This window comes from Schistocerca piceifrons, chromosome 1 (genome assembly GCF_021461385.2).
Source record: "Schistocerca piceifrons isolate TAMUIC-IGC-003096 chromosome 1, iqSchPice1.1, whole genome shotgun sequence".
NCBI lineage: Eukaryota > Metazoa > Arthropoda > Insecta > Orthoptera > Acrididae > Schistocerca > Schistocerca piceifrons.
In genome coordinates, this window is record NC_060138.1 from 549990401 (window position 1) to 550002995 (window position 12595).

General features: G+C 38.6%; 1 protein-coding gene across 1 annotated transcript in view; it reads right to left on the reverse strand.

The window, feature by feature from the left end:
- Nucleotides 1-8959: 8959 nt before the first annotated feature.
- Nucleotides 8960-12595, reverse strand: part of LOC124800439 (protein Peter pan) — a 106913-nt gene continuing 103277 nt past the window's right edge. Inside the window, exon 8 of the mRNA XM_047262996.1 lies at nt 8960-9335. Coding sequence (XP_047118952.1) covers nt 9214-9335 — 122 coding nt within the window. The 3' untranslated portion in view covers nt 8960-9213. The remainder of the gene's footprint in view (nt 9336-12595) is intronic.

Below are 12595 nucleotides of genomic sequence, written 5' to 3' on the forward strand. Positions count from 1 at the left end.
GAACATAAAAGTGGGGGGAGTTGCCATATATTGTAAAGACCATCTACATATCACAAAACTGGATTTTATCACAGAACTTAGTGTGGAAATGACATTTGAAATTTTAGCAATAAAGCTGTTGGTAAACAAAGTGCCCCTGATTGTTATAGGTCTGTACAGATCTCCTAGTAGTATTGTGGACAATTTCTTACAAAACATGGAAAAAATTATAGAAATTGTATGTAATAAATATAAGAACATAGGTATTGTTATAGCTGGTGATTTTAATATAGGTTCCTTAAAGTATACTAAAGATTATGAAAAAGTAAATGATATTCTATGTAGCTATAATTTGTCAGACAGTGTTAATGGGCCAACCAGACTAACTAAAGACTACTCTAGCTGTATAGATCACATTTACACCAATTAGATAACTGCAGAGTTGACATAATAAACCTTCACCTCTCTGATCATATTTGCCAGACAATGGAAATACTGAATATGTACGATTCACAAAGTACATATGAGACGATGGAAATAAGATGTACAAATGAAAAATGTTTAGAGAAGTTGGAGTCCGCACTGCACTCGGAGACATGGAATGACATATATTGTGCAGAAAATGTTGCAGACAAATGGAATAACTTTTATAACACTTTCTTTGCTCGTTTCAATGTAATTGTCCAGTTGCTTTCAAAAAGAAATATACTCAAAACCGTATACGACTCCCTCTAAAAGTAAAACAGCTGAAGAAGAAAATGTTTATTACTTTGAGAATATATAAAGAGTTCCCAGACACATCAACTAGAGACAACTACCAAACGTGTCGAAAAGCCTATAAACAAGCACTGAATGTATACACAAAGGAAATTATACAGCAAAAAATTGCTACCTCAAATAACATAAGCAAATCAGTATGGAATTATGTAAATGAGAGAATCAGCAGTCAACAATATCCAACTAATGACTGATAATGTAAATATTTCAGATCCAAATATGATCAGCAATGTTTTTAAGACCCACCTAAAAATTCAGGTAACATGTGTGTGACCTCTGACACTGATGACTAGAGAACTCTTTACCAGGTACAAAAATCAGTGTTCATGCATGAAACAGATACAACTGAAGCAGAGGGAATCATAAATAAAATGCAAAACAAATTCTCTACAGGATGGGATGAAATCTCCTCCATTATATTAAAATGATGCAAACATTCACTCATACCTGTTCTGGTCCTCCTCTTCAATGAAGGTTTGAATAAAGGTGCGTTTCCATGTGAATTAAAATATACATACAATAGTGAAGCCACTGCACAAAAATGGTAGTATCGACAAAGTCGATACCCATTAGCTTAATTCCAATCCTAAGCAAAGTATTAGAAGAGATTATTTCACGACAGTTAGAAAACTTTCTTGTCAAAGAAAAAGTGCTACGAGAAACCCAGCATGGTCTTAGGAAAGGCTATTCAACATCATCTGCCATATGTGATGTAGTACATACAATACTTATGAAATTAGATGAAAAAGAAAGGGAGGCATGTTTGTTCCTAGATTAATCACGTGCATTCAACACAGTATCTCATAAGCTGCTACTTGAGAAACTGGAAACTTATGCTATCAGAGGAATAGCCGAAAGTCTCATACAGTCATACCTACAAGACATAGGTCACACACAAAGTGGGCAACGTTATTAAAAATTGCAGCTCCAGTCCAGCTATAGTAAAGTATGGTGTGCCCCAAGGGTCAATTCTGGGTTCTTTATTGTTCATACTATATGTTAATGATCTGCTCACAGAACACAACAGCAAGATACTTAACTATGTGGATGACAAAACCATTGTTAACTGGGGTGACAAAACCATTGTTAACTGGGGAACCAACGAGAATGATTTGGCCCAAAATTGTTCAGGTGTTTTATTTGGATTGAAGAATTACTTCCAAAACAATTACTTAAGCTTAAACATCAATACAACAAATCTAATGGAATTTCAAATACACCACAAACAAGATGAAATGCAATGGAGTGTTGTGTCTGATGATGGTTCAGAAATAAAATTGCAAGATAAAACTTCCTTCCTTCGTGTAATGTTAGATCAGCGTATCTCTTGGGAGCATCATATCAATTTCTTATGTCAATAACTAAGCAAATCAATTTATGCAATGTGGAAAATGTCACAATTTCTTAAATATGAGCAAATGAGTATAATCTACTATGCTTTAGTGTACCCATACCTCACATATGGAATTGAAGTATGGGGATGTGCTGCTGCCAAGCATGTAAATAGGGTATTCATCCTTCAAAAAAATGGCAGTTACGATCATGTATAAGCTTAGATATAATGAGTCCTGCAAAGCAATTTCCAAAATTAAGTAACTACTAACACTCCCATCACTATACAGGGTGTTACAAAAAGGTACAGCCAAACTTTCAGGAAACATTCCTCACACACAAATAAAGAAAAGATGTTATGTGGACATGTGTCCGGAAATGATTAATTTCCATGTTAGAGCTCATTTTAGTTTCGTCCACCTACGCTCAATGGAGCACGTTATCATGATTTCATACGGGATACTCTACCTGTGCTGCTAGAACATGTGCCTTTACAAGTACGACACAATATGTGGTTCATGCACGATGCAGCTCCTGCACATTCCAGTTGAAGTGTTCGTACGCTTCTCAACAACAGATTCGGTGACCGACGGATTGGTGCAGGCGGACCAATTCCATGGCCTCCACGCTCTCCTGACCTCAACCCTCTTGACTTTCATTTATGGGGGCATTTGAAAGCTCTTGTCTATGCAACCCCGGTACCAAATGTAGAGACTCTTCGTGCTTGTATTGTGGACGGCTATGATACAATACGCCATTCTCCAGGGCTGCACAGCGCATCAGGGATTCCATGCGACGGAGGGTGGATGCATGTATCCTCGCTAACGGAGGACATTTTGAGCATTTACTGTAACAAAGTGTTTGAAGTCACGCTGGTACGTTCTGTTGCTGTGTGTTTCCATTCCATGATTAATGTGATTTGAAGAGAAATAATAAAATGAGCTCTAACATGGAAAGTAAGCGTTTCCGGACACATGTCCACATAACATATTTTCTTTCTTTGTGTGTGAGGAATGTTTCCTGAAAGTTTGGCCGTACCTTTTTGTAACACCCTGTATATTTATGAAACTGTTCAGCTGATGCTAAAATACAAGCAGTACAATCATCTAAATAGAGAAGTGCACATGTACAATACTAGGAGAGACAATGAGTGTCACCTGGAAAGAAATAATACAAAAAGTGCGGACAAGAGCCCCTATTTCATGGTGATCAAATTCTTCCAAAAAAATTAAAAAGCTTAAGTGGAAGCTGCTTTGAAATTGCCTTGAAGGAGTCCCTCAGCAATAAGTGTTTTTATAGTATTAAAGAATTCCTCTCAGAGGAGTAGAATACTTTCATTTGTATAAATAGTATTTACATGGTACCAAAAAAAGCAACATAATTTTTGTTGTTTCCCACAATGTAATGAGGGGAAATGATCAATACGTAAACTATCCAAAACAAATCCTTGTATTTGTCCGTGGAGAATAAATAAATAAATTATCCACATTGTTGAGAACGGCTATTATGTGAGGTCTTTGGGGGGCACAGGGATCAGTGCTACGGCCACTCCTGTTCCTTATTTATATAAATGATATGCCCTCTAGTATACAGGTGATTCTGAAATATTTCTGTTTGCTGATAGCACTAGCTTGATAATATAGGATGTTGTGTGCAACACTGACACTGTTTCAAAAAGTGCAGTTCATGAAAAGTTCATGGCTTGTAGAAAATAAACTAAAGCTAAATCACAGTAATACTCAGTTTTTACAGTTTCTAACACACCATTCCACAAAACTCGATGTTTTAATTTCAAAGAATGGGCATATGATTAGTGAAACTGAACAGTTCCGATTTCTAGATGTTCAGATGTAACCTGTCATTGAAAGCCCACATTTAGGATCTTGTTCAAAGACTTAATGATGGCCTTTTCACTATTCGAACCGCATCTGAAGTAAGTGACATGGAGAGTAGTCTACTTTGTTTATTTTCATTTGCTTATGACGTGTGGTATTATATTTTGGGGTAACTCTTCCCATTCTCAAAGGATATTTTTGGCTTAGAAACGGGCAGTTTGGGCAATGAGTGGTGTAAGTTTGCAAACATCTTGTCGACCCCTATTCATTAGTCTGAGTATTCTGACATTGACCTCTCAATATACATATTCTTTACTGTTATTTGTTGTTAACAATATCAGCTTATTCCCAAGAATTAGCAGCTTTCACTCAGTTAATACTCGGCAGAAATCCAATCTGCATTTGGATCACACATCCTTGACTCTTGTGCAGAAAGGTGTGCAGTATACCGCTCCATCCATTTTCAATAACCTACCTCAAGAATTAAAAAAGCTTAGCAGTGACCCACGTGCTTTCAAATCGAAACTGAACAGTTTCCTCAAGGGTCACTGGGTCACTCCTGTTCTGTCGAGGAGTTCCTTGAAAAATTAAGCTGATTTCTGTGTTATGTTCTTGATTGCATTTACATAAACTTATGGCTTGTCTTTTTTAGCTTCATAAAAATTTTATTTTATCCGTTATTACTTTTATGTTGTAATTTCATGTACTGATATGTTCCACGAGATTTGCTCATCAATTTGGCCCTACACAGCTAGACATGTAAAATAAAAAAATAAAATAAAAACACCTCGAAATAATACTCCACTACAGAGGAATGGTAGCGCTCACCAGTCCCCAGCTCAGAAGGCCCAGGTTCCCCAAGCCCATACCTTGCATATAAATGCTGAGCTCCATGAGGTGCTTGCCTAGAAAAACATGGGACATGTATATCATTCACGTGGTGGGCATTATCTCCCCCACCCCACAAGAAAATTCCTTTTGGTTGAAGAATCTATGGATATCGTCAGTGAAACTAATACATCAGTTGCTAACTAGCCTTTTTCCACAATGTTAAACTGATATTCAGTCAATTATTCCATTTTATCGGAAAAAACTAACTAATAGTAGATGGCTCTCTCAGTTACCTTAGATATGACAAACAGTATGGAAATGAGATGATAGCTAAACATCATCATAGCCTACCTTTTTGAAATTACCTTTGAGGTCTTTTATTCTTCTGGGAAACTGCATTTACTTATTGAACTGTTCATCGCATTACAAGAGGAGAGGGCGACAATTTCCGCAGAAATATTATTAAATAAGTAATCTGGGATACCAAACAATGGAAATTCCAGGATGGAATGTAACGATATTATGAAAAGGATAGTCGCTACTCACCATATAGCAGAGATGCTGAGTCGCAGATAGGCACAATAAAAAGACTGTTGGAAAATGAGCTTTCAGCAACAAGGCCTTTTGTAAATAAAACACACACACACACACACACACACACACACACACACACTCATGCAAACACAACTCACATAGACATGACTACAGTCTCTGGCAGCTGAAGCCAGATTGTGAGTAGCAGCACATGATGGGAGAGGCAACCAGGTGGTGGAGGTCAGGAGGAGGCTGGGCCAAGGAGGGCAAGGCATAGCTAGGTAGAGGTAGGGGAAAAAGTGCTGCCTATGGGAGTGTACAGGGATGAAATGGAGAGAGGGTAGGGCATCTAGGTGCAGTTGGGAAATTTGATGAAGGGCACGAAGGGGATTGCAGAAAAGGAGGGAATTAAAAAGACTGTGGCTGCATTGGTGCTACGGAGGGCTATGTAGTGTTGGAATACAAACAGGGAAGGGCCTAGATTCATAAGGATAATGACCAACGAAGGTTGCGGCCTGGAGGGTTACAAGAACATACGATATATTGCAGGGACTGTTCCCACCTGCACAATTCTGTAAAGCAGGTGTTAGTGGGAAGGATCCAGATGGCACAGGCTGTGAAGTAGTCATTGAAATGAAGAACATCTGTTCGGCGGCACGCTCAGCAAAGGGGTGGTCCAGCTGTTTCTTGGTTACAGTTTGTTGGCGGTCATTCATGCGGGCAGACAGCTTGTTGGTTGTCATGCCCATGTAGAATGCAGCACAGTGGCTGCAGCTTAGCTTGTAGATCACATGACTGGTGTCACAGTTAGCCCTGCCTTTGATGTGATGGGTGATGTTTGTGACTGGATTGGAGTAGGTGGTGGTGGGAGGATGTATGGGACAGGTCTTGCATCTAGGTCTGATACAGGGATATGAGCCATGAGCCAAGGTGTTGAGAGTGTGGGTTGTGTAGGGATGGACGAGGATATTGTCTAGGTTCAGTGGGCGGCGAAATACCACTGTTGGAGGGGATAGTGGATAGGGCATCTCTCATTTCAGGGCATGATGAGAGGTCGTCGAAACCCTGGCTGAGAACGTATTTCAGTTGTTCCAGTCCTGGGTGGTACTGAGTCACGAGGGGAATGCTCCTTTGTGGCAAGATGGTGGGAATTTTGGGAGGTGGTGTGTGACTGGAAAGATAAGGCACAGAAAATCTGTTTTTGTACAATGTTGGGAGAGTAATCATGAACTGTGAAGGCCTCAGTGAGACACTCTGTATATTTCGAGAGGTATTGCTCATCACTACAGATGCAATGGCCCCAAGTGGCTAGGCTGTAAGGAAGGGACTTCTTGGCATGGAATGGGTGGCCTGTCGAATGGAGGTATTGCTGGTGGTTTGTAGGTCTGATATGGACAGAGGTACTGATGTGGTCATCTTTGAGGTATTCTCATTGCATCTTCATGCCAATTTCATTTGGTTTTCTCAATGCACTATGACCTACACCCTCTGATTTAATCTTGGGCATCAGTCAACAGACTGTTTCCAATTGGCTACGAGAGATGGGAAAGATTCAGAAGATCAGTAGATGGGTACCACTTGAGTTGAATGACAGGAAAATGGAAACATGCAAAAACATGTAAGATTTTGCTCACTCAGTACAAAAGGAAGTCATTTTTGCATAATATAGTTTGGGGGGATGAAAAGTGGATTTATTTTGGGAATTACACATGCAAAAAATTCATGACTAGACCCAGGCACACCATCCACATCAACTGCAAGACCGAATCACTTTGGCAGAAAGAGGATGCTCTGTGTTTGGTGGGATCAGGGGGACGTGGTCTACTATGAACTTTTAGAACCTGGGGAAATGGTTAATATTAAACATTACCAACAACTAAAGACTTATTTGAACTGTTCACTGTTTGAATAAAAGCCACAATACCAAAAGAGGCAACAAAAAGTCATTTTTCTTCATGACAGTGCTCCTTCACATATGGCAACATTGGAAGCACTCAGCTGGGAAATTCCACCCCATGCGGTTTACTCATCAGTCTTGCCTCCTTCCAATTACCATTTGTCTGCATTGATTGGTCACGTACTTGCTGAGCAGTGGTTTGGTTTGTATGAAGATGTGAAAAAAATGGCTCAATGAATGGTTCACAGCAAAAGGGGAAAATTTTTACTGCCGTGGTATTCACAAATTGCACAAAAGTGGGAAAAATGTATAACAAACAATGGAGCATACTTTGAACAAAGCACTATTTATCATTCTTGTGAATTTAACATGTTTTTCAGACAAAAAATCCACATTTCATACTTGTACACCTGGTAGACAGTCACAGAAAATAACAACTACTGCTATCTTGTTATTTAATGTTTATAAAATTTGGTGAGTGAACGTGTAAATGGCATTCTCAATGGAGCAATTCTTCTGAAATCCAAACTGTGGTTTACTGAGAATATTATTCTTGTTCAGGTGAGATACTATTATAGAATTCTAGAATATCACCTCAAGAATTTTGAAAACTAGTGTCAGCAATGATACCGTACAAAGAATAAACATATATGAAGTTTGGAGACGTACTCATGACAGGAGTTACAAGAGACTTTAGAACCAATTTCAGATATGATACAGAACAGAAATTTTTTTTTGCAGGGCACATCATGAGTACACTCCATCTTCAGGCCACAAGTGGCCTATCGGGACCATCCGACCGCCGTGTCTTCCTCCGAGGAGGATGCGGATCGGAGGAGCGTGGGGTCAGCACACCGCTCTCGCGGTTGTTATGATGGTATTCTTGACCGAAGTCGCTACTATTCGGTCGAGTAGCTCCTCAATTGGCATCACGAGGCTGAATGCACCCGAAAAATGGCAACAGTGCATGGCAGACTGGATGGTCACCCATCCAAGTGCCGACCATGCCCGATAGCACTTAACTTTGGTGATCTCACGGGAACTGGTGTATCCACTGCGGCAAGGCCGTTGTCTCACATCATGAGTACAGATGACAAAATGTTGATCAAGAAGATATGGAACACAACATGCTTAACAAGGAACAATCGGCTGAAAGGAGCCATGGTGCAATGGAAAGGAAATGGAATAAAGGGAAAAGAAGCCATACAAAGCAGGCAGAAGCACATAGGTGGACTGAGTGTAGGATCAAAATTAAGATCACAGAAACACAAAGAATTAAAGGGTAATGGGAAGACAAAAGATGTGTTGAACAATTAACTTGTCATGCTAAAGGACTGGAACAAATAAATATTAGCAGTTCATATCCCTCTTCTAGTATATCAGTTCACATCCCTTTCCCAAACAGCTGTCATGTGACTTAAGTGTTCATTTTATGGATCTGAGAGACTAAGACTTGATGAAATAACCAGTTTGTATTCATCAATATCAGTAAAACCTCTACAAATACCTAAATTACAAAAAATTAATTGTTCATTTTCTTCAGTTGTACTTCCCAATAAATTATTAAGTAACTATGCAATTACAATTTACTACAGGAATACATTAATACGGAACGTACCAGTTTAAAATCCTGTTAGTGTTACCAACATCAGAGAGAAACATTAGCTCAGAAAAGAATGGGAGTACGAACCTGATATTGCCTTGATGAAATAGTCATCCTACCATTCACCTAAAGTGACTCAGGAAAACTACGAAAATTCTAAATCAGTATGGCTTGAAAGGGATTCAATTTATTTGAATAAAAGTCCATGTAGATGCAAAAGGTTACTTCAAAAGGACAAGGAGGAGGAGCAAAAAAGAAAGAGAAAAGTAACAGATAGGCACAGATCTAATCTGCACATAAGGTGGTTCAAAAGCTGTAATATAACTCTTAAATAAAAAATGTTATTTTCTATTAATTTTTGTGCACTTTAGTTGAAGAATTGTCTCTCTTATTTACACAATTTCTACACTTATAATCATCTGGACTTAGAGTCTTTTTTTCTTTCTGTGTTTAAATTTTGGTGTCTCCTCAAGACGAGCTTTCTTGTTCCTGTGAAAATCAGTTCCTCTTTTTCTTTTAACTCCTTTGTCATTGCCAGTGAACAAACCTGAAAAAAGAAGTTAACAACCTAAATTAATTTCACATACAGTCAAGAATCCCCGTTATTTTATAAAAATAAAGTGAAAAATGAAAATCACATTGCAACAAATACATAAAATGATCACATTAGACTGAAGATTTGTGATTATTCTTCAACAATGTGCACTATGCTTCAATTCGTTTTATTTACTCTTTCAATTAAAGTCTTTCTTTTCTGATTCAGCATTATTTCCTAGGTTTGCTCCTGTTATTACACGAATGTAATATATGTGACAGTATGAAGTAATTATGCAGAAGAATCTCCCATTCTGCAGTGAGGAGTGTGCTGTTTCGGAACTTCCTGGCAGATTAAAATTGTATTCTGGACCAGTAACTGAACCCAAAAATTTGTCTTTGTGTGCAATGTTCTATCGCCTAAACAACCAAAGAGCAACTCATTATCTAACCTCACGACTTCAATTCTGTGAGTCCCTAGGCTGTGGCTAAGTCATTTCTCTGCAATGTACTTCTCGTAAGTCCCACAAAGCGTACGGTAGTGCTTCTGCAAAGTTTGGAAAGCAGGAGACACTCGCAAAATTGAAACTGTGATGATGGGTTGTAGTCACGCATGAATACCACAGCTGGGCACGGAATATTTGACATTTGAGTCCGTCAGAAACAAAGTGTTCATTTGCTCAGGAGTTTCAGAATGGCTTACTTTTATATGTAGATCATAAAAAATTTTAGAAATGTTATGATATGGGATGATTTAAAAAACTGCATGTTGAAGAGAGCATATGCTGAGCAAGATTATCTGGATGGTTGTGATATGCATAAATATAAAGGGTTTATGGAAGAGCACTTGATATTGTGGTTGTCTGCCAGCAACAGAGCTTGCACTCACAAGGGTGAAATTGTAGCCTGCACAGCACATAATACTGTTGCAGTGAGATGTGCTACATACCATATTTACGTGGACAGAAGCGGTCCCCAGAGGTAGACTTTTTGAAACCAAACATTCGGTGTTGTAGATTAAGATCCCAGGTATCACAGCCTGCTTTTTGACGCTTAATAGCATTAAACAGCTGTATTACACAGTGAGCTTGGGTGGTGTGATGGGTAGAATAATGGCTTCAAATGCACAAGGTTGTGGGTTCGAATCTCATCAGGTGCAGTAATTTATTTTTATTTTTTAAATGTAATTTTTTATTTCCATTTCTTTGACACACCATTTTAATCATAATATCAACTTCTTCATTTGATTTCATTTTTCTTCCTATCATTCTTTTTCCAGTTGAAATCTTGGTTCATTTGTTTTTAATTAATTTTATGTATTAATTTTGATTTAATTTCCTTTGTTTTATCATCCTGATTTTTCTTACAGGTTATTGCAATCATTATATCTATTTCTTATTTGCTTGAATTTTGTTTTACTTATAAAACCTTCTTTCATTTACACCTTTGGCTTTATTTTGTCCACAGTGCAACAGGAATTTAGGTTCTGTTTTAAATGTTTGTGTGACGATTACCATGCAAAAAAAACTGTACATCTGGTAATGAAACACACGTTTTTCACACCACTTCTCAGTCAGTATAAAAAGACGATTTTATCTTTTGTTTTTTAACTGATAGATTGGAATTTTAAGTACCTGCTTAAAAAGTTAACATTATACCTATTCCAAATTTAAGCCATTTATTGTCAACATTTTGATACTACAAAGAGAGATAAACTAAACAGAAAGAAATAGATTACATTAATTTGTAGACCTTTCTGTCCCCTACATTTTTTGCTTGCTAACCCTGTCATCTGTGGTGTCACTATTTTTGATCACCACCACCACCATCCTATTAGAACGGCTGTGAAATTTCTCTCTTAGCTGTCACAAATATTTGGCTATTTCTTCTGAATATGTTGTGATTCCTGAGGTTATGGTTACCGTGGAGTACAAGATTAAAGCTGTTTTAATCTGAATACATATCAGATTTCACTTCTATATTGACATGAGAATGTTACAATGTCTCTTGCTTTGAAACTTATTGTCTGCCCACCTCTTTCTGATCTGCAGCGTAGAACCAGCAGTTGACACACACAAACCCTTTCAATCCCATCATACGTCATGATGAGCAACAACAAACCATAGCACAAAATACATAAATATGCCAATGGCTCCTATATAGACTTTTTACACCTTCTGCAGAAATGAGTATTACTGTTGCATATCTGTCCAATTTTAAAGTTAATTCAGTTCCATCTACAAATGGATTTAGGCAAACTGCATTTTAAATGTGGTAGATGTTTCTAAAATGCCAAATTACCCAGTATAGATTCCCATGGTTGGCAACGTGGCATAATTTGCTGCTCATTCACTACCCCCCTCCCTGTACTAATCCTATTTCTCAGCCAAGCTAACATCTCTGATCCGTCTACAACCCATCCGTAGTGCTGTGTTAGAACAACTGTGAGAAACTGACTGCAACATCTTCTAGAGTGCAAGTCATATGTAACAACTGCAACTAATATTTCACATGTTTTAGGGAAACCTGCTTTGTATGGTGTCAGGAGGAGGCAAACACAAAAAGGGTAGGAGTCTATTAATTGTCGGTAGTTGAAAGGTATGGTGAATGATGGTACCCCTAAGTGAAATGGCAGCAAAGGACAGGAATGGACAAGAGATGCACTCAGTGTGTATGCCTGGGGGCCTCATTCAACATGTTGAAGAGGCTATTCCAGCAGCCGTTGAGGGAGCAGGTTGCTACTAACTGCGGATTGTGGTGCAGACTAGAACAAATGATACCTGTCATCTGAGCTCCAAGGTCATACTAGTGAATGGCAGAGAAGGTTGAAAAAACCACCCTTGTGCAAGGAGTTTCAACTAAGTTCACAATTTGCAGCATTGTCCCCATAACTGATCATAGCCCTCTGGTTCTGAGTCAAGTGGAAGGACTGAACCAGATACTTCAAAAGTTCTGTGACAAGCTAGGCTGCAGCTCTCTGAAACTGTGCCATAGGGTTGAGAACTGTAGGCCTCCCCTAAATGGGTCGCTGTGTACTACATATCGGAGTCTACAACTCAGGGAGCTGACTGTGTGTGGGGTGCACACAAGAGTTTTTTCAATTAGGCTACTCCTCATCCAATCCAGACAATGGTAACTGTACGAAACCCAGAAGTATCAGTGTAAGATCGAAAGAAAGGCCTCCCACCAGTGAGAGTATTAAAATCCTAATGGTAAACTGCCAAAGTATTCGCAACAACTGCCAGAGTTTGAACCACTCATGAAAACCAGTGA